Raw genomic sequence first — 26,353 nt, forward strand, 5'->3', positions numbered from 1 at the left:
CTCAGTCTGGGAAGGCCTCCTGGAGGAGGTGAGCTCTCAGCAGGAAATAGAGTAATAAATCTGTACAAACATATATACAGGTGCTGTGGGGAAGGGAAGGAGGTAAGATGGGGGGGATGGAGAGGGGGACGAGGGGGAGAGGAAGGAAGGGGCTCAGTCTGGGAAGGCCTCCTGGAGGAGGTGAGCTCTCAGCAGGGCCTTGAGCTGTCAGCAGGCGCAGTGGCTGGCACACAGTGAGCGCCTACCGAATGCCGTGATTATAATGGTTATCATCAGCGATGGGTTGGGACGGTCCCGGCCGGCGGGCCGACGGCGAGGCGCGCTGTTTGTTTCAGGACCCTGGAGGAGGAGCACGGCATCCACTGCAACATGACCCTGCTGTTCTCCTTCGCCCAGGCCGTGGCCTGCGCCGAGGCGGGCGTCACCCTCATCTCGCCCTTCGTCGGCCGCATCCTGGACTGGCACGTGGCCAACTCGGACAAGAAGTCCTACGAGCCCTCAGAGGACCCGGGTGAGTCCGCGCCCCCCGCGCCCCCCTGAAAGGAAAATGGTATTTACAGAGCACGTCCTGAGGGCTGACGTAGAGACAAGACGATAATACTAATAATTTAATTTAATAATGGCATTTGTTAAGCGCTTACTATGTGCAGAGCACTGTTCTAAGCGCTGGGGGGGGGGATACAAGGTGATCAAGTTGTCCCACGTGGGGCTCACAGTCTTAATCCCCATTTTACAGGTGAGGGAACTGAGGCTCAGAGAAGTTAAGTGGCTTGCCCAAGGTCACACAGCTGACCATCCCCCATCTTACGTCCTTCCCTTCCCCACAGCACCTGTATATATGTATATATGTTTGTACAGATTTATTATTTATTTTACTTATCCATATCTAGTCTATTTATTTTATTTCGTTAGTATGTTTGGTTTTGTTCTCTGTCTCCCCCTTTTAGACTGTGAGCCCACTGTTGAGTAGGGACTGTCTCAAGATCCTCATCATCATCAGTCATATTTATTGAGCGCTTACTATGTGCAGAGCACTGGACTAAGCGCTTGGGAAGTACAAATTGGCAACATCTAGAGACAGTCTCTACCCAACAGTGGGCTCACAGTCTTAAAGGGGGAGACAGAGATGTTGCCAACTTGTACTTCCCAAGCGCTTAGTACAGTGCTCTGCACACAGTAAGCGCTCAATAAATACGATTGATGATGATGATGTGGTGGAGTCGGGATTCGAACCCATGACCTCTGGCTCCAAAGCCCGGGCTCTTCCCACTGAGCCACGCTGCTTCTGTTGATGATGATCGTCTAATGATGACGATGGTATTTGTTAAGCACTTACTACGTGCAAAGCACTGTTCTAAGCGCTGGGGGATACAGGGTGATCAGGTTATCCCACGTGGGGCTCACAGTCTTAATCAATCAATCATATTTATTGAGTGCTTACTGTGTGCAGAGCACTGTACTAAGCACTTGGGAAGTACAAGTTCGCAACATATAGAGACGGTCCCTACCCAACAGTGGGCTCACAATCTAGAAGGGGGAGACAGACAACAAAACAAAACATATTAACCAAATAAAATAAATAGAATAATCAAGAGAGAAGCAGCGTGGCCCAGTGGAAAGAGCCCGGGCTTTGGAGTCAGGGGTCCTGGGTTTGAATCCCGGCTCCGCCACTTGTCAGCTGTGTGACTTCGGGCAAGTCACTTGACTTCTCTGTGCCTCAGTTCCCTCATCTGTAAAGTGGGGATTAAGTCTGTGAGCCCCACGTGGGACAACTTGATTACCTTGTATCTGCCCCAGCGCTTAGAACAGGGCTTTGCACATAGTAAGCGCTTAATAAATGTCATTATTATTATTATTATTAATCCCCATTTTACAGATGAGAGAACTGAGGCCCAGAGAAGTGAAGTGACTTGCCCGAAGTCACACAGCTGACAATTGGCAGAGCTGGGGTTGAACCCACAACCTCTGACTCCAAAGCCCGGGCTCTTTCCACTGAGCCACGCTACAAATAAATAATGATGGCTTTTATTAAGCGCTTACTATGTGCAAAGCACTGTTCCAAGCGCTGGGGAGGCTACAAGGTGATCAGGTGGTCCCACGTGGGGCTCACGGTCTTCATCCCCATTTTACAGATGAGTCCCAGAGAAGTGAAGTGACTTGCCCGAAGTCACACAGCTGACAAGTGGCCGAGTCGGGATTTGAACCCATGACCTCTGACTCCAAAGCCCGGGCTCTTTCCACTGAGCCACGCTGCTTCCCCCAGTCCCCTGGCCCACGTGGGGTTCACGGTCTCTTCGTCCTCATGTTATAGATGAGGGAACTGAGGCACAGAGAAGTTAATAGCGATAGTGGTATTTGTTAAATGCTTAGAGAAGCAGCAGGGCTTAGCGGAAAGCCCCAGCACTTAGGACAGTGCTTGGCACATAGTAAGCGCTTAACAAATACCAACATTATCATTATTATTATTATTATTACTACGTGCCAAGCACTGTACTTGCCAACTTGTACTTCCCAAGCGCTTAGTACAGTGCTCTGCACAAAGTAAGTGCTCAATAAATACGATTGATTGATTGATTGATTAGTGCTAGGGTAGACACAAGCTAATCATGTTGGACACAGTCCCTGTCCCACAAGGGGCTCACAGTCTTCATCCCCATTTTACAGATGAGAGAACTGAGGCACATTCATTCAGTCAGTTGTATTTATTATTAATAATTATAATAATAATGGCATTTATTAAGCGCTTACTATGTGCAAAGCACTGTTCTATGATCAGGTTGTCCCAGGGGGGTTCTCACACTCTTAATCCCCATTTTCCAGAGGAGGTCACTGAGGCCCAGAGAAGTGAAGTGACTTGCCCAAAGTCACAGAGCTGACAACTTGGCGGATCTGGGATTTGAACCCATGACCTCCGACCCCAAACCCCGTGCTCTTTCCACGGAGCCACGGAGCGCATACTATGTGCTCCACTGTTGGGTAGAGACTGTCTCTATATGTTGCCAATTTGTACTTCCCAAGCGCTTAGTACAGTGCTCTGCACACAGTAAGCGCTCAATAAATACGACATGATGATGATGATGATGATGTGCAGACTACTGTACTAAGCAGTTGGGGGAGTACAGTGTAACAACAAAAAGAGAGATTCCCGCCCACGATGAGCTCAGAGTCTAGAGAGGGCACAGGGAAGTTAATAATAATAATAACAGCGGTACTTTTTTAAGCACGTACTATGTGCCTGCCACTGTAGTAAGCGCCGGGGTAGATTCAGGCTAATCAGGTTGGACACTGGCTGTGTCCCACAGGGGCCCAGGCCAACCCTCTCTGAGTCCCGCTCTGTTCTGGCCCCAAGGCGGAGAAACCCACTTTGATGGTCTGAGGGCCGCGGGGCTGACTGTCGTCCTCAACAGAGCCCACCCAAGTTTTGCAGTTGGCCTCTGGTCTTCTCTCGAGAAGCAGAGTGGAAAGAGCCCGGGCTTGGGAGTTCCAGGTCATGGGTTCTAATCCTGCCTCCGCTACTTGTCAGCTGTGGGACTTCAGGCCAGTCACTTCACTTCTCTTCGCAATCAATCAATCAATTGTCTTTACTGAGCGCTTACTGTGTGCAGAGCACTGTACTAAGCGCTTGGGAAGTAAAAGTTGGCAACATATAATAATAATAATAATGACAGCATTTGTTAAGCGCTTACTATGTGCCAAGCACTGTTCTAAGCGCTGGGGGGATACAAGGTGATTAGGTTGTCCCATGTGGGGCTCACAGTCTTAATCCCCATTTGACAGATGAGGGAACTGGGGCTCAGAGAAGTTAAGTGACTTGCCCAGGGTCACACAGCTGACATGTGGTGGAGCCGGGATTCGAACCCATGACCTTTGACTCCAAAGCCCGGGCTCTTTCCACTGAGCCACAGTGGGCTCACAGTCTAGTAAGCACTTAACAAATAGACTGTGAGCCCACTGTTGGGTAGGGACCGTCTCTATATGTTGCCAACGTGTACTTCCCAAGCGCTCAATAAATACGATTGATTGATTGATTCTCTGAGCCTCAGTTCCCTTTCATTCATTCATTCATTCATTCAGTCGTATTTATTGAGCGCTTACTGTGTGCAGAGCACTGTATCTAAGTGCTTCAGAAGTCCAAGTTGGCAACATCTAGAGACGGTCCCTACTCAGCAGCGGGCTCACAGTCTAGAAGGGGGAGACAGAGAATAAAACAAAACATATTAACAAAATAAAATAAATAGAATAAATATGTACAAATAAAATAGAGTAATAAATACGTACAAACGTATATACATATATACAGGTGCTGTGGGGAGGGGAAGGAGGTAAAATGGGGATGAAGACTGTGAGCCCCCCATGATCACCTTGCAACCTCTCCAGCACTTAGAACTGTTCTTTTCACATAGTAAGCGCTTAATAAATGCCATCATTATTATTATTATTATTCTCTGGGCCTCAATGACCTCATCTATAAAATGGGGATGAAGACTGTGAGCCCCCCATGGGACAACCTGATCACCTTGCAGTCTCTCCAGCACTTAGAACTGTGCTTTGCACATAGTAAGCACTTAATAAATGCCATTATTATTATTATCTCCAGCACTTAGAACTGTGCTTTGCACATAGTAAGCACTTAATAAATGCCATCATTATTATTATTATTATTATTCTCTGGGCCTCAGTGACCTCATCTATAAAATGGGGATGAAGACTGAGCCCCCCATGGGACAGCCTGCTCACCTTGCAACCTCTCCAGCGCTTAGAACTGTGCTTTGCACATAGTAAGCACTTAATAAATGCCATTATTATTATCTCCAGCACTTAGAACTGTGCTTTGCACATAGTAAGCACTTAATAAATGCCATTATTATTATTATTCTTCCCTGGGCCTCATTGACCTCATCTGTAAAATGGGGATGAAGACTGTGAGCCCCCCATGGGACAACCTGCTCACCTTGCAACCTCTCCAGCGCTTAGAGCTGTGCTTTGCACATAGTAAGCGCTTAATAAATGCCATTATTATTATTATTATTATTCTCTGGGCCTCAGTGACCTCATCTATAAAATGGGGATGAAGACCGTGAGCCCCCCATGGGACAACCTGATCACCTTGCAACCTCTCCTGCGCTTAGAACTGTGCTTTGCACATAGTAAGCACTTAGTAAGTGCCATTATTATTATTATTATTATTATTATTATTATTATTATTATTATTATTATTCTCTGGGCCTCAGTGACCTCATCTGTAAAATGGGGATGAAGGCTGTGAGCCCCCCCATGGGACAACCTGATCACCTTGCAACGTCTCCAGCGCTTAGAACTGTGCTTTGCACATAGTAAGCGCTTAATAAATGCTATTATTGTTATTATTATCACCTTGCAACCTCTCCAGCGCTTAGAACTGTGCTTTGCACATAGTAAGCGCTTAATAAATGCCATTATCATTATTATTCTCTGGGCCTCAGTGACCTCATCTATAAAATGGGGATGAAGACCGTGAGCCCCCCATGGGACAACCTGCTCACCTTGCAACCTCTCCAGCGCTTAGAACTGTGCTTTGCACATAGTAAGCACTTAATAAATGCCATTATTATTATCTCCAGCACTTCGAACTGTGCTTTGCACATAGTAAGCACTTAATAAATGCCATTATTATTATTCTTCTTCTCTGGGCCTCAGTGACCTCATCTATAAAATGGGGATGAAGACTGTGAGCCCCCCATGGGACAGCCTGCTCACCTTGCAACCTCTCCAGCGCTTAGAACTGTGCTTTGCACATAGTAAGCACTTAGTAAGTGCCATTATTATTATTATTATTATTATTATTGTCTGGGCCTCAGTGACCTCATCTATAAAATGGGGATGAAGACTGCGAGCCCCCCATGGGACAACCTGCTCACCTTGCAACCTCTCCCTCACTTAGAACTGTGCTTTGCACATAGTAAGTGCTTAATAAATGCTATTATTTATTATTATCACCTTGCAACCTCTCCAGCGCTTAGAACTGTGCTTTGCACATAGTAAGCGCTTAATAAATGACATTGTTATTATTATTCTCTGGGCCTCAGTGACCTCATATATAAAATGGGGATGAAGACCGTGAGCCCCCCATGGGACAGCCTGCTCACCTTGCAACCTCTCCAGCGCTTAGAGCTGTGCTTTGCCCATAGTAAGCGCTTAATAAATGCCATTATTATTATTATTATTATTATTATTATCGCCTTGCAACCTCTCCAGCGCTTAGAACTGTGCTTTGCACATAGTAAGCACTTAATAAATGCCATTATTATTATTATCTCCAGCACTTAGAACTGTGCTTTGCACATAGTAAGCACTTAATAAATGCCATTATTATTATTATTATTCTCTGGGCCTCATTGACCTCATCTGTAAAATGGGGATGAAGACTGTGAGCCCCCCATGGGACAGCCTGCTCACCTTGCAACCTCTCCAGCGCTTAGAACTGTGCTTTGCACATAGTAAGCGCTTAATAAATGCCATTATTATTATTATTCTCTGGGCCTCAGTGACCTCATCTATAAAATGGGGATGAAGACCGTGAGCCCCCCATGGGACAGCCTGCTCACCTTGCAACCTCTCCAGCGCTTAGAGCTGTGCTTTGCCCATAGTAAGCGCTTAATAAATGCCATTATTATTATTATTATTATTATTGTTATCGCCTTGCAACCTCTCCAGCGCTTAGAACTGTGCTTTGCACGTAGTAAGCACTTAATAAATGCCATTATTATTATTATCTCCAGCACTTAGAACTGTGCTTTGCACATAGTAAGCACTTAATAAATGCCATTATTATTATTATTATCCTCTGGGCCTCATTGACCTCATCTGTAAAATGGGGATGAAGACCGTGAGCCCCCCATGGGACAGCCTGCTCACCTTGCAACCTCTCCAGCGCTTAGAACTGTGCTTTGCACATAGTAAGTGCTGAATAAATGCCATTATTATTATTATTATTATTATCTCCAGCACTTAGAACTGTGCTTTGCACATAGTAAGCACTTAATAAATGCCATTATTATTATTATTATTATTTTTTGGGCTTCATTGACTTCATCTGTAAAATGGGGATGAAGACTGTGAGCCCCCCATGGGACAGCCTGCTCACCTTGCAACCTCTCCAGCGTTTACAGCTGTGCTTTGCCCATAGTAAGCGCTTAATAAATGCCATTATTATTATTATTATTATCGCCTTGCAACCTCTCCAGTACTTAGAACTGTGCTTTGCACATAGTAAGCGCTTAATAAATGCCATCATTATTATTATTATTATCATTCTCTGGGCCTCATTGACCTCATCTGTAAAATGGGGATGAAGACCGTGAGCCCCCCATGGGACAACCTGCGCACCTTGCAACCTCTCCAGCGCTTAGAGCTGTGCTTTGCCCATAGTAAGCGCTGAATAAATGCCATTATTATTATCATTATCACCACTGTGAGCCCCCCATGGGACAACCTGCTCACCTTGCAACCTCTCCAGCGCTTAGAGCTGTGCTTTGCCCATAGTAAGCGTGTAGTAAATGCCATTATTATTATTATTATTATCCTCTGTCTAGGAGTTCTAAGCGTCACCAAGATCTACAATTACTACAAGAAATTTGGCTACAAGACGATCGTGATGGGGGCCTCCTTCCGCAACACGGGGGAGATCAAGGCCCTGACGGGGTGCGACTATCTGACCATCTCCCCGAAGCTATTGGGGGAGCTCCTCAAGGACAGCGCCAAGCTGACGCCCGCGCTCACCGTGAAGGAGGGTGAGTTGGGCCGCCGGGCCGTCCGTGTCGTCTAGAGAAGCAGCGTGGCTCCGCGGAAAGAGCCCGGGCTCGGGAGTCAGAGGTCGTGGGTTCAAATCCCGGCTCCCGCCACTTGCCAGCTGTGCGACTCCGGGCAAGTCACTTCACTTCTCTGGGCCTCAGTGACCTCATCTGTGAAATGGGGATGAAGACTGGGAGCCCCTCGGGGGACCACCTGATCACCTTGTAACCTCCCCAGCTCTTAGAACAGTGCTTTGCACATGGTAAGCGCTTAGTAAGTGCCATTGAAAAAGACAAAACCGTCAGCTGTGCGACTGTGGGCAAGTCACTTCACTTCTCTGGGCCTCAGTGACCTCATCTGGAAAATGGGGATGAAGACTGTGAGCCCCCCGTGGGACAACCTGATCACTTTGCAACCTCCCCAGCGCTTAGAACAGTGCTTTGCACGTAGTAAGCGCTTAGTAAGTGCCATTAAAAAAGAAAAAACCGTCAGCTGTGCGACTGTGGGCAAGTCACTTCACTTCTCTGGGCCTCAGTTCCCTCATCTGTGAAATGGGGATGAAGACTGGGAGCCCCTCGGGGGACCACCTGATCACCTTGTAACCTCCCCAGCTCTTAGAACTGTGCTTTGCACATAGTACGCGCTTAGTAAGTGCCATTAAAAAAGAAAAAAACGTCAGCTGTGCAACTGTGGGCAAGTCACTTCACTTCTCTGGGCCTCAGTTACCTCATCTGTAAAATGGGGATGAAGACTGGGAGCCCCTCGGGGGACCACCTGATCACCTTGTAACCTCTCCAGCGCTTAGAACTGTGCTTTGCACATAGTAAGCGCTTAATAAGTGCCATTGAAAAAGACAAAACCGTCAGCTGTGCGACTGTGGGCAAGTCACTTCACTTCTCTGGGCCTCAGTTCCCTCATCTGTGAAATGGGGATGAAGACTGGGAGCCCCTCGGGGGACCACCTGATCACCTTGCAACCTCCCCAGCGCTTAGAACAGTGCTTTGCACATGGTAAGCGCTTAATAAATGCCATTAAAAAAAAAAAAGAGACGTCAGCTGTGCGACTGTGGGCAAGTCACTTCACTTCTCTGGGCCTCAGTGACCTCATCTGGAAAATGGGGATGAAGACTGTGAGCCCCCCGTGGGACAACCTGATCACTTTGTAACCTACCCAGCGCTTAGAACAGTGCTTTGCACATAGTAAGCGCTTAATAAATGCCATTAAAAAAAAAAAGAAACGTCAGCTGTGCAACTGTGGGCAAGTCACTTCACTTCTCTGGGCCTCAGTGACCTCATCTGGAAAATGGGGATGAAGACTGTGAGCCCCCCGTGGGACAACCTGATTACCTTGTATCCACCCCAGCGCTTAGAACAGTGCTTACAGTCCAAGTTGGCAATATCTAGAGACGGTCCCTACCCAACAATGGGCTCACAGTCTAGAAGGGGGGAGAACAGTCTAGAAGGGGGAGTATATTAGTATTATTGATACTAATAATATTGGTATTTGTTAAGTGCTTACTATTTGCCAAGCACTGTTCTAAGCCCTGGGGTAGATACAAGGTCATCAGGTTGTCCCATGCGGGGCTCACAGTCTCAATCCCCATTTTACAGATGAGGTCACTGAGGCCCAGAGAGGCTGCGTGCCTTGCCCAGGGTCACACAGCAGACAAGTGACGGAGCTGGGATTAGAACCCACGACCTCTGGCTCCCAAGCCCATGTTCTTGCCACTAGGCCATGCTGCTTCTCAATGTACTGAGCGCTTGTACAGTTAATCAGATGTATTGAACGCTTGCTCTATTCATTCATTCATTCATTCAATCGTATTTATTGAGCACTTACTGTGTGCAGAGCACTGTACTAAGCGCTTGGGAAGTACAAGTTGGCAACATCTAGAGATGGTCCCTACCCAACAGTGGGCTCACAGTCTAAAAGGGGGAGACAGAAAACAGAACCAAATAAAATAACAAAATAAAATAAAATAAAATAATAAAATAAAATAAATAGAACAGATATGTGTAAGATAAATAGAGTAATGAATATGTACAAACATATATACATATATACAGGTGCTGTGGGGAAGGGAAGGAGGTTAGATGGGGGTGAAGGCTGTGAGCCCCACATGGGACAAGGGACTGTGTCTAAGCCGATTAGCTCCTCCCCGGCGCTCAGTACAGCGCCTGACACACAGTAAGAGCGTAGCAAACAACAGTAGGGACCGTCTCTATACGTTGCCAAATTGCACTTCCCAAGCGCTTAGTACAGTGCTCTGCACACAGTAAGCGCTCAATAAATACGATTGAATGAATTAAAAACATAAATACATAAAAGAGGGATCCCAACAGCTTCCCGCCTCCCCCATGGGCTATCCCAGCTCTGCCAATTGTCAGCTGTGTGACTTTGGGCAAGTCACTTCACTTCTCTGGGCCTCAGTTCCCTCATCTGGAAAATGGGGATTAAGACTGCGAGCCCCCCGTGGGACAACCTGATCGCCTTGTACCGTCCCCAGCGCTTAGAACAGTGCTTTGCACATAGTAAGCGCTTAACAAATGCCATCATTATTATTATTATTATTATTCATTCAATCGTATTTAGTGAGCGCTTACTGTGTGCAGAGCACTGGACTAAGCGCTTGGAAAGTACAAGGCCTCAGTTCCCTAATCTGTGAAATGGGGATGAAGGCTGGGAGCCCCTCGGGGGACAACCTGATCACCCTGTAACCTCCCCAGCGCTTAGAACAGTGCTTTGCACATAGTAAGCGCTTAATAAGTGCCATTAAAAAAGAAGAAACCGTCAACTGTGCGACTGTGGGCAAGTCACTTCTCTGGGCCTCAGTGACCTCATCTGGAAAATGGGGAGGAAGACTGTGAGCCCCCCCGTGGGACAACCTGATCACCTTGTAACCTCCCCAGCGCTTAGAACAGTGCTTTGCACGTAGTAAGCGCTTACTATATGCCATCATTATTATTACAAGTCGGCAACATACATCATCATCAATCGTATTTATTGAGCGCTTACTGTGTGCAGAGCACTGTACTAAGCGCTTGGGAAGTACAAGTTGGCAACAGAGACTCTTTCCCAGGCTAGAAAGAGTCACTGTCGGCGGGATTTGAGGAGGGAGGGCGTTGCGGGCCGGAGGCAGGACGTGGGCGAGATGGAGGGGCGGCGGGGAGCGAGGGGAGGTCTGCACACAGTAAGCGCTCAATAAATACGATTGATGATGATGATGTACGTTGCCGACTTGTAATAATAATGATGGCATTTATTAAGCGCTTACTATAATAATAATAATAATAATAATAATAATAATAATGGCATTTATTAAGCGCTTACTATGTGCAGAGCACTGTTCTAAGCGCTGGGGAATTTACAAGGTGATCAGGTTGTCCCCCGTGGGGCTCACAGTGTTAATCCCCATTTTACAGATGAGGTCACTGAGGCCCAGAGAATTTAAGTGACTTGCCCAAAGTCACACAGCTGACGAGTGGTGGAGCTGGGATTTGAACTCATGACCTCTGACTCCGAAGCCCAGGCTCTTTCCACTGAGCCATGCTGCTTCTACTATGTGCAAAGCACTGTTCTAAGCGCTGCGGAGGTTACAAGGTGATGATGATGATGGCATTTATTAAGCGCTTACTATGTGCAAAGCACTGTTCTAAGCGCTGGGGAGGTTACAAGGGGATCAGGTTGTCCCACAGGGGGGCTCACAGTCTTCACCCCCATTTTACAGATGAGGGAACTGAGGCCCAGAGAAGTTAAGTGACTCGCCCGAAGCCGCACGGCTGACAAGGCAATCAGGTTGTCCCACGGCGGGGGGGGGGGGGGGGCTTCACAGTCTTCGTTGATGATGATGATGATGATGATGTACGTTGCCGACTTGTAGTAATAATGATGGCATTTATTAAGCGCTTACTATGTGCAAAGCACTGTTCTAAGCGCTGGGGAGGCTACAAGGTGACGATGATGATGGCATTTATTAAGCGCTTACTATGTGCAAAGCACTGTTCTAAGCGCTGGGGAGGTTACAAGGGGATCAGGTTGTCCCACAGGGGGGCTCACAGTCTTCAGCCCCATTTTACAGATGAGGGAACTGAGGCCCAGAGAAGTGAAGTGACTCGCCCGAAGCCGCACGGCTGACAAGGCGATCAGGTTGTCCCACGGCGGGGGGGGGGCTTCACAGTCTTCATTGATGATGATGATGATGATGTACGTTGCCGACTTGTAGTAATAATGATGGCATTTATTAAGCGCTTACTATGCGCAAAGCACTGTTCTAAGCGCTGGGGAGGCTACAAGGTGATGATGATGATGGCATTTATTAAGCGCTGCACTGTTCTAAGCGCTGGGGAGGTTACAAGGGGATCAGGTTGTCCCACATGGGGCTCACAGTCTTCACCCCCATTTTACAGATGAGGGAACTGAGGCCCAGAGAAGTGAAGTGACTCGCCCGAAGCCGCACGGCTGACTAGGTGATCAGGTTGTCCCACGGCGGGGGGGGGCTTCACAGTCTTCGTTGATGATGATGATGATGATGCACGTTGCCGACTTGTAGTAATAATGATGGCATTTATTAAGCGCTTACTATGTGCAAAGCACTGTTCTAAGCGCTGGGGAGGTTACAAGGGGATCAGGTTATCCCACATGGGGCTCACAGTCTTCACCCCCATTTTACAGATGAGGGAACTGAGGCCCAGAGAAGTGAAGTGACTCGCCCGAAGCCGCACGGCTGACAAGGCGATCAGGTTGTCCCACGGCGGGGGGGGGCTTCACAGTCTTCATTGATGATGATGATGATGATGTACGTTGCCGACTTGTAGTAATAATGATGGCATTTATTAAGCGCTTACTATGTGCAAAGCACTGTTCTAAGCGCTGGGGAGGCTACAAGGTGATGATGATGATGGCATTTATTAAGTGCTTACTATGTGCAAAGCACTGTTCTAAGCGCTGGGGAGGTTACAAGGGGATCAGGTTGTCCCACGGGGGGGCTCACAGTCTTCAGCCCCATTTTACAGATGAGGGAACTGAGGCCCAGAGAAGTGAAGTGACTCGCCCGAAGCCGCACGGCTGACAAAGCGATCAGGTTGTCCCACGGCGGGGGGGCTTCACAGTCTTCATTGATGGTGATGATGATGATGGATGGCTTTTAGAGTCAAGGGTGAGGGGGTCTTTGACCGTGTGCCCCCCGCAGCCCAGGCCAGTGACTTGGAGAAGGTCCACCTGGACGAGAAGGCCTTCCGCTGGCAGCACAACGAGGACCAGATGGCCGTGGAGAAGCTCTCCGACGGGATCCGCAAGTTTGCCGCCGACGCCGGGAAGCTGGAGAGGATGCTGAAGGTGAGGACCCGCTCCGGGACCGGAGGAGGCCGGTGGCGGCGGCGGCCCCTCCCCTGCCCGCGCCCCCATAATAATAATAATAATAATAATAATAATGATGATGATGGTATTGAAGCGCTTACTATGTGCAGAGCACTGTTCTAAGCGCTGGGGGGATACAAGCTGATCAAGTTGCCCCACGTGGGGCTCACAATCTTTTAATTCCCATTTTATAGACGAGGTAACTGAGGCTCAGAGAAGTTCAGTGGCTTGCCCAAGGTCACACAGCAGACATGCTGCGGAGGCGGGGTTTGAACCCGTGACCTCTGACTCCGAAGCCCGGGCTCCTTCCAATGAGCCACGCTCAACTCCTGAAACATCGAGTCCTCTCCCCAGCCCCCCAACCCTTTTTGTTAAGCACTTACTATGTGTCAGGCACTGTTCTAAACGCTGGGGTAATAATAATAATAGTAATAATGATGATGATGGTATTTGTTAAGCGTTTACGCTATGCAAAGCACTGTTCTAAGCGCTGGGGGGATCAAGGTGATCAGGTTGTCCCACATGGGGCTCACGGTCTTCATCCCCATTTGACAGGTGAGGGAAGTGAGGCCCAGAGAAGAATAATAATGATGGCATTTATTAAGCGCTTACTCTGTGCAAAGCACTGTTCTAAGCGCTGGGGGGATCAAGGCGATCAGGTTGTCCCACGGGGGGCTAGCGGTCTTCATCCCCATTTGACAGGTGGGGGAAGTGAGGCCCAGAGAATAATAATAATGATGGCATTTATGAAGCGCTTACTATGTGCAAAGCACTGTTCTAAGCGCTGGGGGGATACAAGGTGATCAGGTTGTCCCACGGGGGGCTCATGGTCTTCATCCCCATTTGACAGGTGAGGGAACTGAGGCCCAGAGAATGATAATAATGATGGCATTTATGAAGCGCTTACTATGTGCAAAGCACTGTTCTAAGCGCTGGGGAGATACAAGGGGATCAGGTTGTCCCACGTGGGGCTCATGGTCTTCATCCCCATTTGACAGCTGAGGGAAGTGAGGCCCAGAGAATAATAATAATGATGGCATTTATGCAGCTCTTACTATGTGCAAAGCACTGTTCTAAGCGCTGGGGGGGATCAAGGCGATCAGGTTGTCCCACGGGGGGCTCGCGGTCTTCATCCCCATTTGACAGGTGAGGGAAGTGAGGCCCAGAGAATAATAATAATGATGGCATTTATGAAGCGCTTACTATGTGCAAAGCACTGTTCTAAGCGCTGGGGGGATCAAGGTGATCAGGTTGTCCCACGGGGGGCTCGCGGTCTTCATCCCCATTTGACAGGTGAGGGAAGTGAGGCCCAGAGAATAATAATAATGATGGCATTTATGAAGCGCTTACTATGTGCAAAGCACTGTTCTAAGCGCTGGGGGGGGATCAAGGTGATCAGGTTGTCCTACGTGGGGCTCACCGTCTTCATCTCGGTGGAAAAAAGCCCGGGCTTTGGAGTCAGAGGTCATGGGTTCAAATCCCGGCTCCACCACTTGTCAACTGTGTGACTTTGGGCAAGTCACTTAACTTCTCTGGGCCTCAGTTCCCTCATCTGTAAAATGGGGATGAAGACTGTGAGCCCCCCGTGGGACAACCTGATCACCTTGTAAATTCCCCAGCGCTTAGAACAGTGCTCTGCACATAGTAAGCGCTTAATAAATGCCATTATTATTATTATCCCCATTTGACAGGTGAGGGAACTGAGGCCCAGAGAATAATAATAATGATGGCATTTATGAAGCGCTTACTATGTGCAAAGCACTGTTCTAAGCACTGGGGAGGTTACAAATAATGGTATTTGTTAAGCGCTTACTATGTGCAAAGCACTGTTCTAAGCGCTGGGGGGAGATCAAGGTGATCAGGTTGTCCCACGGGGGGCTCGCGGTCTTCATCCCCATTTGACAGGTGAGGGAACTGAGGCCCAGAGAATAATAATAATGATGGCATTTATTAAGCGCTTACTATGTGCAAAGCACTGTTGTAAGCGGTGGGGAGGTTACAAATAATGGTATTTGTTAAGCGCTTACTATGTGCAAAGCACTGTTCTAAGCGCTGGGAGGATACAAGGTGATCAAGCACTGTTCTAAGTGCTGGGGAGGTTACAAATAATGGTATTTGTTAAGCGCTTACTCTGGGCAAAGCACTGTTCTAAGCGCTGGGGGGGATACAAGGTGATCAGGTTGTCCCACGGGGGGCTCACAGTCTTCATCCCCATTTTCCAGATGAGGGAACTGAGGCCCAGAGAAGTGAAGTAACTTGCCCAAAGTCACACAGCTGACAAGGGGCAGAGCCGGGATTAGAACCCAGGACCTCTGACTCCCAAGCCCGGGCTCTTTCCACTGAGCCACGCTTACTGCGTGCCGAGCACTGTTCCGAGCACTTGGGAGAGGACAGTAAAGTTGGTATCCACCCTCACCACCATCGAGGGGCTTTCGGTCTACCGTGTGCAGAGCGCTGTGCTGAGCGCTTGGGAGAGTCCAGTGGCGTTAGTGGATACATTCACTACCCTCCAGGGGCTCCCAGTCTACTGCGTGCAGAGCGCTGTACTGAGCGTTTGGGAGAAGCCAATAGTTAGACGATGTTCCTTGCCCTCAAGGAGTTTCCAGTCTACTGTGCGCAGAGCACTGACCTGAGCGCTTGGGAGAGACCGCCGGAGCGAGGAGAAGCAGCTTGGCATAGCGGGGACAGCCCGGGCTTGGGAGTCGGGGGATGTGGGTTCTAATTCTGCCTCCGCCACTTGTCTGCTGTGTCACCTTGGGCAAGCCACTTCACTTCTCTGGGCCTCGGTTCCCTCATCTGGAAAATGGGGATTAAGACTGTGAGCCCCACGGGGGACAACCTCATCTCCTTCATCAATCGTATTTATTGAGCGCTTACTGTGTGCAGAGCACTGGACTAAGCGCTTGGGAAGTACAAGTCGGCAACATATAGAGGCAGTCCCTACCCAACAACGGGCTCACAGTCTAAAGGACTTGTATTCCCCCCAGCGCTTAGAACAGTGCTTTGCACATAGTAAGCGCTTAACAAGTACCAACATTATTATTATTGTCTGCTGTGTGACCTTGGGCAAGCCACTTCACTTCTAGACTGTGAGCCCACTGTTGGGTCGGGACCGGCTCTATATGTTGCCAACTTGGACTTCCCAAGCGCTTAGTACAGTGCTCTGCACACAGTAAGCGCTCAATAAATACGATTGATTGATTCTCTGCGCCTGTTACCTCCTCCATCAGTTGGGCAAGCGCTTAGTACAGTGCTCTGCACACAGTAAGCGCTCAATAAATACGATTGATTGATGGATTCTCTGCGCCTCAGTTACCTCCTCTGTCAGTTGGGCAAGCGCTTAGTCCAGTGCTCTGCACACAGTAAGCGTTCAATAAATATGATTGATTGATGGATTCTCTGCACCTCAGTTACCTCCTGTCCGTTGGGCAAGCGCTTAGTACAGTGCTTTGCACACAGTAAGCGCTCAATAAATACGATTGATGGATGCTCTGCGCCTCAGTTACCTCCTCCGTCAATTGGGCAAGCGCTTAGTACCGTGCTCTGCACACAGTAAGCGTTCAATAAATATGATTGATTGATGGATTCTCTGCACCTCAGTTACCTCCTCTGTCAATTGGGCAAGCGCTTAGTACAATGCTCTGCACACAGTAAGCGCTCAATAAATACGATTGATTGATGGAATCTCTGCGCCTCAGTTACCTCCTCTGTCAGCTGGGCAAGCGCTTAGTACAGTGCTCTGCACACAGTAAGGGCTCAATCAATACGATTGATTGATTGATTGATTGAACATTGTGAGCCCCACATGGGACAACCTCATTGCCTTGTATCCACCCCCGTGCTTAGAACAGTGCTTGGCACATAGTAAGCGGTCTAACATCATCATCATCATCAATTGTATTTTTTGAGCGCTTACTATGTGCAGAGCACTGTACTAAGCGCTTGGGAAGTACAAATTGGCAACATCTAGAGACAGTCCCTACCCACCAGTGGGCTCACAGTCTAAAAGGGGGAGACAGAGAACTAAACCAAACATACTAACAAAATAAAATAAATAGAATAGATATGTACAGGTAAAATAAATAGAGTAATAAATATGTACAAACATATATACAGGTGGTGTGGGGATGGGAAGGAGGTAAGATGGGGGGGATGGAGAGGGGGAGGAGGGGGCTCAGTGTGGGAAGGCCTCCTGGAGGAGGTGAGCTCTCAGTAGGGCCTTGAAGGGAGGAAGAGTGCGAGCTTGGCGGATGGGCAGAGGGATTGGGGGCATTCCAGATCAAATCATTCCGGTCTGGGGGCTTCGCTTCCAGGAACGGATGTTCAGCGCCGAAAATGGGAAATGAACGTCCGGCCACGGCGACCAGCGGAGGGGCCGAGGCGTCTCCCCCCGGTGAGCGGATGCAGCCGTCCAGCAGAAAATCCCCGTCGATCGATGAGTTTTTGCCTTTTTTTTTTTCTTTTCCTTTTTAAATGAGTATCCAGAGGGACAGATCAAGCATTTTCAATTTTTACATGGAGGGGTTTCCCCGGTGCATTAAAACGGCCACTTCTTGGGCTTGGCTGGTTCTGTCGGGAGGTCGCGTTTCGTCCCGGGTGCTCCCTCGAGCCGCCCAGCGCCCAGAGGCCTGGTCCACCCTGCCCTAACAGTGCAGCCTAGCAGATCACGGTCTTGGGAGTCAGAAGGACCTGGGTTCTAATCCCGTCTCCGCCACTTCATTCAGTCGTATTATTGAGCGCTTACTGTGTGCAGAGCACCGGGCTAAGCGCTTGGGAAGTCCAAGTCGGCAACATCTAGAGACAGTCCCTACCCATCAGCGGGCTAGAAGGGGGAGACAGACAACAAAACGAAACATGTAGACGGGTCAAAATCATCAAAACAAATCGAATTAAAGCTATATGCACATCATTAACAAAATAAATAGCAGCTGGGTGACTTTGGGCAAGTCACTTCACTTCTCTGGGCCTCAGTTCCCTTATTCATTCATTCAATAGTATTTATTGAGCGCTTACTGTGTGCAGAGCACTGGACTAAGCGCTTGGGAAGTCCAAGTCGGCAACATCTAGAGACGGTCCCTACCCAACAGCGGGCTCAAGGTCTAGAAGGGGGAGACAGACAACAAAACAAAACGTAGACAGGGGTCAAAATCATCAAAACAAATCGGATTAAAGCTATATGCACATCACTAACAAAATAAATAGCAGCTGGGTGACATTGGGCAAGTCACTTCACTGGGCCTCAGTTCCCTTATTCATTCATTCATTCAATCGTATTTATTGAGCACTTACTGTGTGCAGAGCACTGGACTAAGCGCCTTATTGATTCATTCATTCAATCGTATTTATTGAGCACTTACTGTGTGCAGAGCACTGGACTAAGCGCTTGGGAAGTCCAACTCAGCAACATCTAGAGACGGTCCCTACCCAACAGCGGGCTCACAGTCTAGAAGGGGGAGACGGAAACATGTAGACAGGTGTCAAAAATCAAAACAAATCAGATTAAAGCTGTCTGCACATCACTAACAAAATAAATAGCAGCTGGGTGACTTTGGGCAAGTCACTTCACTTCTCTGGGCCTCAGTTCCCTTATTCATTCATTCATTCAATCGTATTTATTGAGCGCTTACTGTGTGCAGAGCACTGTACTAAGCGCTGGGGAAGTCCAAGTTGGCAACATCTAGAGACGGTCCCTACCCAACAGTGGGCTCACAGTCTAGAAGGGGGAGACAGAGAACAAAACGAAACATGTAGACAGGGGTCAAAATCATCAAAACAAATTGGATTAAAGCTGCACATCATTAACAAAATAAATAGCAGCTGGGTGACTTTGGGCAAGTCACTTCACTTCTCTGGGCCTCAGTTCCCTTATTCATTCATTCATTCTATCGTATTTATTGAGCGCTTACTGCGTGCAGAGCACTGGACTAAGTGCTTGGGAAGTCCAACTCGGCAACATCTAGAGACGGTCCCTACCCAACAGTGGGCTTACAGTCTAGAAGGGGACTCCGGTCCTCTGCCACCGCTCACCTCCTCACTGGGCCTCGTTCTCACCTGTCCGTCCATCGACCCCCGGCCCGCATCCTTCCCCTGGCCTGGAATACCCTCCCTCCTCAAATCCCCCAATGACTGTCACCATCATCATCATCATCATCATCATCAATCATATTTATTGAGCACTTACTGTGTGCAGAGCACTGTACTAAGCGCTTGGGAAGTACAAATTGGCAACATATACATTCCCTACCCAACAGTGGGCTTACAGTCTAAAAGGGGGAGACAAAACCAAACATACTAATAAAATAAATAGAATAGATATGTACAAGCAAAATAAATAGAGTAATAAATCTGTACAAACATATATCCATATATACAGGTGCTGTGGGGAAGGGAAGGAGGTAAGATGGGGGGATGGAGAAGGGGACGAGGGGGAGAGGAAGGAAGGGGCTCAGTGTGGGAAGGCCTCCTGGAGGAGGTGAGCTCTCAGTAGGGCCTTGAAGGGAGGAAGAGAGCGAGCTCTCTGTCCCCCGCTTCAAAGCCTTATTCATTCATTCATTCATTCATTCAGTCGTATTTATTGAGCGCTTACTGTGTGCAGAGCACTGTACTAAGCGCTTGGGAAGTACAAGTTGGCAACATCTAGAGACAGTCCCTACCCAACAGTGGGCTCACAGTCTAGAAGGGGGAGGACCATTGAAGGCCCCTCTCCTCCAGGAGGCCTTCCCAAAGCCCCACTTTTCCTCCTCTCCCACTCCCTTCTGCGTCGCCCTGACTCGCTCCCTTTCTTCATTTCCCCCTCCCAGCCCCGCCACTTCATTTTATCTCTCTGCCGGGAAGCAGCGTGGCTCAGTGGAAAGAGCCCGGGCTTGGGAGTCGGGGTCATGGGTTCGAATCCCAGCTCTGCCACCTGTCAGCTGTGTGACCTTGGGCAAGCCACTTCACTTCTCTGGGCCTCGGTTCCCTCATCTGTAAAATGGGGATGAAGACTGTGAGCCCCACGTGGGACAACCCGATTACCTTGTATCGGTAGAATGGGGATGAAGATTGTGAGCCCCTTGTGGGACAGGGACTGTGTCCAACCTGATTAACTTGTATCTACCCCAGCGCTTAGCACATAGTAGGTGCTTAACAAGTACCATAATTATCGTTATTACCAAGTGTAAGCCCTTCCCCGGGAAGAAGCCACCCATCTTCCCTGACAGCCCCAGGGTTGGGACTGAGTAGCAAAAAAGCAGGAAAAAGCCTGGTCCTGGGCATCAGAAGGACCTGGGTTCTAATTCCTGCTCTGCCGCTTGTCTGCTGTGTGACCTTGGGCAAGCCACTTAACTTCTCCGGGCTTCCTTTACCTCATCTACAAAATGGGGGTGAAGACTGTGAGCCCCATGTGGGGCGGGGACTGTGTCCAACCTGATTAACTTGTCTCTGTCAGCAGTTAGCACAGTGCTCGGCACACAGTAAGCGCTCAATAACTTTGGTCGTCTGTCTCCCCCTTCTAGACTGTGAGCCCGCTGTCGGGTAGGGACCGTCTCTAGATGTTGCCGACTTGGACTTCCCAAGCGCTTAGTCCAGTGCTCTGCACACAGGAAGCGCTCAATAAATACGATTGAATGAATGAGAGGAAGTCCTAGAGTAGGAGCTTTCCTAGTGGCACCCCTTGGCATGTCCCAGAATGCCTCGTCAGCCCACCTGCCACAGCAATCAATCAATCAATCAATCAATCGTATTTATTGAGCGCTTACTGTGTGCAGAGCACTGGACTAAGCGCTTGGGAAGTCCAAGTTGGCAACATCTAGAGACGGTCCCTAGCCAACAGCGGGCTCACAGTCTAGAAGGGGGAGACAGACAACAAAACCAAACATATTAACAAAATAAAATAAATAGAATAGATAGGTACAAGCAAAATAAATAAATGGAGTAATAAATACGTACAAACAAAATACGAAGAAACATCTACACGCTGAGAAGCAGCGTGGCTCAGTGGAAAGAGCCCGGGCTTTGGCGTCAGAGGTCATGGGTTTGAATCCCGGCTCCGCCACACGTCTGCTGTGTGACCTTGGGCAAGTCACTTAACTTCTCTGAGCCTCAGTGACCTCATCTGTAAAATGGGGATTAAGACTGTGAGCCCCACGAGGGACAACCTGATCGCTTTGTATCCCCCCCAAGTGCTTAGAACAGTGCTTTGCACATAGTAAGCGCTTAACAAATGCCAACATTATTATTATTATTACGATTGAATATTTTTTGAGTACTTTGTGCAGAGAACTGGACTTAAGTGCTTGGGAGAGCACAATAGAACAATAAGCAGACACATTCCCTGCCCATAATGAGTTTACAGTACTTACCACACTGATGGTGCCTGAATGTGGGAGTCCAGAGGATAATAATAATAATGATGGTACTTGTTAAGCGCCTACTATATGCCAGGCATTGTACTAAGCGCTGGGGTGAATCCAAGCAAATCAGGTTGGGCACAGTCCCTGTCCCCCATGGGGTTCACAGTCTCAATCCCCATTTTGCAGAGGAGGGAGCTGAAGCCCAGAGAAGTGAAGTGACTTGCCCAGGTCACACAGAATCAATCAATCAATCGTATTTATTGAGCACTTACTGTGTGCAGAGCACTGTACTAAGCACTTGGGAAGTAAGATAGGGGAGCAGCATGGCTCAGTGGAGAAGAGCACGGGCTTTGGAGTCAGAGGTCATGGGTTCGAATCCCAGCCCCGCCACGTCTGCTGTGTGACCTTGGACAAGTCACTTAACTTCTCTGAGCCTCAGTTCCCTCATCTGTAAAATGGGGATTAAGACTGTGAGCCCCATGTGGGACAACTTGATCACCTTGTATCCACCCCCAGCGCTTAGAACAGTGCTCTGCACATAGTAAGTGCTTAACAAATGTCATTATTATAAGTGGCATAACCAGAATTAGAACCCACGACCTTCTCGCTCCCAGGCCCAGGCTCTATCCACTATGCTATAATGCATCTCTTGACACATAGTCGGCGTTGCTCAGTATAGTGCTCTGCACACAGTAAGTGCTCAATATATATGAACGAATGCACACAGTAAGTGCTCAGTATATATGAACAAATGAAATACCACAGTAATAATAATTATTATTATTCCTTTCCAAGCTGCTCATGGGGTAACCAGGTCATTCCAGGTCACCTGTATATATGTTTGTACATATTTATTACTCTATTTTACGTGTACATATCTATTCTATTTTATTTTGTTAATATGTTTGGTTTTGTTCTCTGTCTCCCCCTTCTAGACCGTGAGCCCACCGTTGGGTAGGGACTATAATAATAACGATGATGGCATTTGTTAAGCGCTTACTATGTGCAAAGCACTGTTTGGGACTGTCTCTATATGTTGCCAACTTGTACTTCCCAAGCGCTTAGTACAGGGCTCTGCACACAGTAAGCGCTCAATAAATAGGATTGATTGATTGATTCCAGCCTGCAGCCCAGCTGCTGGCCCACATTATCGTGCAGAGGGTAGCTTGGAGGAAGGACTGTTTGGACAAAGTGGGTAAAAAAAAAAAAACCAACAAGCCACTAGTCCACTTTGGGGTGGCCTTATTTTTTTTCCCTAAATGGTATTTATTAAGCACTTACTATGTGCCAAGCGCTGTACTAATTGCTGACAGAGACAAGGTAATCAGGTTGGACACAGTCCCCGCCCGCCATGGGGCTCACAGTCTTCATCCCCATTTCCTTTCATTCATTCAGTCGTGTTTATTGAGCGCTTACTGTGTGCAGAGCACTGGACTAAGCGCTTGGGAAGTCCAAGTTGGGAACATCTAGAGACGGTCCCTACCCAACTGGGGGCTCACAGTCTAGAAGTTGTAGATTCATTCATTCAATTGTATTTATCATCAATCATCATCAATCATCAATCGTATTTATTGAGCGCTTACTATGTGCAGAGCACTGGACTAAGCGCTTGGGAAGTCCAAGTTGGCAACATATAGAGATGGTCCCTATCCAACAGCGGGCTCACAGTCTAGAAGGGGGAGACAGAGAACAAAACCAAACATGCTAACAAAATAAAATAAATAGAATAAATATGTGCCAATAAAATAGAGTAATAAATCCATACAAACATATATACAGGTGCTGTGGGGAGGGGAAGGAGGTGAGGATGGGGAGGGGGAGGAGGGGGCTCAGTGTGGGAAGGCCTCCTGGAGGAGGCGAGCTCTCAGTAGGGCTTTGAAGGGAGGAAGAGAGCTATTGTTCTATCATCTTCTCCCAAGCGCTTAGTCCAGTGCTCTGCACACAGTAAGCGTTCAATAAACACGATCGACTGAATGAAAGCACACGCTTCGGCCCTGCAACATGCACAGAATGATCAACGGTGATGGGCGATGAGGTAAGTGAGCCCAGAGAAGTTCAGTGGCCTGCCCAAGATCACACAGCAGACAAGCGGCAGAGCAGGAATTAGAACCCAGGTCCTTCTGACGCCCAGGACCAGGCTTTTTCCTGCTTTTTTGCTACTCAGTCCGTCAGGGAAGATGGGTGGCTTCTTCCCGGGGAAGGGCAGAGGCCTCCCCGCTTCTACCAACTGGTGGGCCTCTGGAACACCGAGGGGGCACGGGGCATTTTGCTGCTCTTGAGAGCTCACCTCCTCCAGGAGGCCTTATAAGAATAATAATAATAATAATAATGATAATAATAATAATGGCATTTGTTAAGCGCTTACAATGTGCAGAGCACTGTTCTAAGCTGCTGGGAGGGGGATACAAGGTGATCAGTTTGTCCCACGTGGGGCTCACAGTCTTAATCCCCATTGTACAGATGAGGTCACTGAGGCTCAGAGAAGTGAAGCCCCCTCCACCCCCCCCCGCCTTACCTCCTTCCCTTCCCCACAGCACCTGTATAGATAATAATAATAATGGCATTTGTTAAGCGCTTACAATGTGCAGAGCACTGTTCTAAGCTGCTGGGAGGGGGATACAAGGTGATCCGTTTGTCCCACGTGGGGCTCACAGTCTTAATCCCCATTGTACAGATGAGGTCACTGAGGCTCAGAGAAGTGAAGCCCCCTCCACCCCCCCGCCTTACCTCCTTCCCTTCTCCACAGCACCTGTATAGATAATAATAATAAGGTTGGCATTTGTTAAGCGCTTACTATGTGCAAAGCACTGTTCTAAGCGCTTGGGGGGGATACAAGGCGATCAGGTTGTCCTGCGTGGGGCTCACAGTCTTAATCCCCATTTTACAGATGAGGGAACTGAGGCTCAGAGAAGTTAAGTGACTTGCCCAAGGTCACACAGCAGACATGTGGCGGAGCCGGGATTCGAACCCATGACCTCTGACGCCAAAGCCCATGCTTTTTCCACTGAGCCACGCTGCTTCTCAGCGTGTAGATGTTTCTACGTATTTTGTTTGTACGTATTTATTACTCTTTATTTATTTTACTTGTACATATCTATTCAATTTACTTTATTTTGTTAATATGTTTTGTTTTGTTCTCTGTCTCCCCCTTCTAGACTGTGAGCCCGCTGTTGGGTAGGGACCGTCTCTATATGTTGCCAACTTGGACTTCCCAAGCGCTTAGTACAGTGCTCTGCACACAGTAAGCGCTCAATAAATAACGATTGATTGATTGCTGCGGCAGGTGGGCTAATGAGTCATTCTGGGACATGCCAAGGGGTGCCACTAGGAAAGCCCCGCCTCTAGGACTTCCTCTCATTCATTCATTCAGTCGTATTTATTGAGCGCTTACTGTGTGCAGAGCACTGGACTAAGCGCTTGGGAAGTACAAGTCGGCAACATCTAGAGACGGTCCCTACCCAACAGGAGGCTCACAGTTTAGAAGGGGGAGACAGACAACTAAACAAAACATGTAGACAGGGGTCCAAATCGTCAGAACAAATCCAATTAAAGCTATATGCACATCGTTAACAAAATAAATAGTAAGAGCTTAGCAAACAACATCTAGAAAAGGTCCCTCCCCAACAACAGGCTCACTGTCTAGAAGGCGGAGACAGACATTCATTCAAACTGTATTTATTGAGCGCTTACTGTGTGCAGAGCACTGGACTAAGTGCTTGGGAAGTACAAGTTGGTAACATATAGAAACGGTCCCCACGCAACAGTGGGCTCACAGTCTAGAAGGGGGAGATAGAGAACAAAACGTATTAACTAAAATAAATAGACTGTGTACAAATACAATAAATAAATAGAGTAATAAATACATACAAACATATATACAGGTGCTGTGGGGAGGGGAAGGAGGTAAGGCGGGGGGATGGACAGGGGGAGGAGGGGGAGAGGAAGGAATGGGCAAACAAAACATGCAGACAGGCATCCAAATCATCAGAACAAATCAAATTAAAGCTATATGCACAGCGTTAACAAAATAGTAAGAGCTTAGCAAAAAACATCTAGAAACGGTCCCTACCCAACAACAAGGCTCACAGTCTAGAAGGGGGAGACAGACAACAAAACAAAGCATGGAGACAGGTGTCCAAATCGTCAGAACAAATCAAATTAAAGCTATATGCACAGCGTTAACAAAATAAATAGTAAGAGCTTAACGAACATCAAGAAAGGGTCCCTACCCAACAACAAGGCTCATATTCTAGAAGGGGGAGACAGAGGACAAAACAAAACATGTAGACAGGTGTCCAAATCGTCAGAACAAATCAAATTAAAGCTATATATATGCACAGCGTTAACAAAATAAATAGTAAGAGCTTGGCAAACAACTAGAAATGGTCCCTACCCAACAACAGGCTCACAGTCTAGAAGGGGGAGACAGACAACAAAACAAAACACGGAGACAGGTGTCCAAATCATCAGAACAAGTCAAATTAACGCTATATGCACATCATTAACAAAATAAATAGTAAGAGCTTAGCAAACAACATCTAGAAACGGTCCCTACCCAACAACAGGCTCACTGTCTAGAAGGGGGAGACAGCCATTCATTCATTCAATCGTATTTATTGAGCGCTTACTGTGTGCAGAGCACTGGACTAAGTGCTTGGGAAGTACAAGTTGGCAACATATAGAGACGGCCCCTATGCAACAGTGGGCTCACAGTCTAGAAGGGGGAGATAGAGAACAAAACGTATTAACAAACTAAAATAAATAGAATATGTACAAATACAATAAATAAATAGAGTAATAAATACATACAAACATATATACAGGTGCTGTGGGGAGGGGAAGGAGGTAAGGCGGGGGGATGGACAGGGGGAGGAGGGGGAGAGGAAGGAAGGGGCAAA

At 47.9% G+C, this 26,353-nt stretch overlaps 1 protein-coding gene across 1 annotated transcript in view; it reads left to right on the forward strand.

Moving 5' to 3' along the window:
* The window catches only part of TALDO1 (transaldolase 1), a 54,718-nt gene extending 37,034 nt beyond the window's left edge, over window positions 1-17,684 (forward strand). Inside the window, exons 5-8 of the mRNA XM_038764333.1 lie at window positions 336-511; window positions 7,572-7,769; window positions 12,959-13,104; window positions 17,439-17,684. Coding sequence (XP_038620261.1) covers window positions 336-511; window positions 7,572-7,769; window positions 12,959-13,104; window positions 17,439-17,471 — 553 coding nt within the window. The 3' untranslated portion in view covers window positions 17,472-17,684. The remainder of the gene's footprint in view (window positions 1-335; window positions 512-7,571; window positions 7,770-12,958; window positions 13,105-17,438) is intronic.
* Window positions 17,685-26,353: the final 8,669 nt, after the last annotated feature.

This window comes from Tachyglossus aculeatus, chromosome 22 (assembly GCF_015852505.1).
Source record: "Tachyglossus aculeatus isolate mTacAcu1 chromosome 22, mTacAcu1.pri, whole genome shotgun sequence".
Lineage (NCBI taxonomy): Eukaryota > Metazoa > Chordata > Mammalia > Monotremata > Tachyglossidae > Tachyglossus > Tachyglossus aculeatus.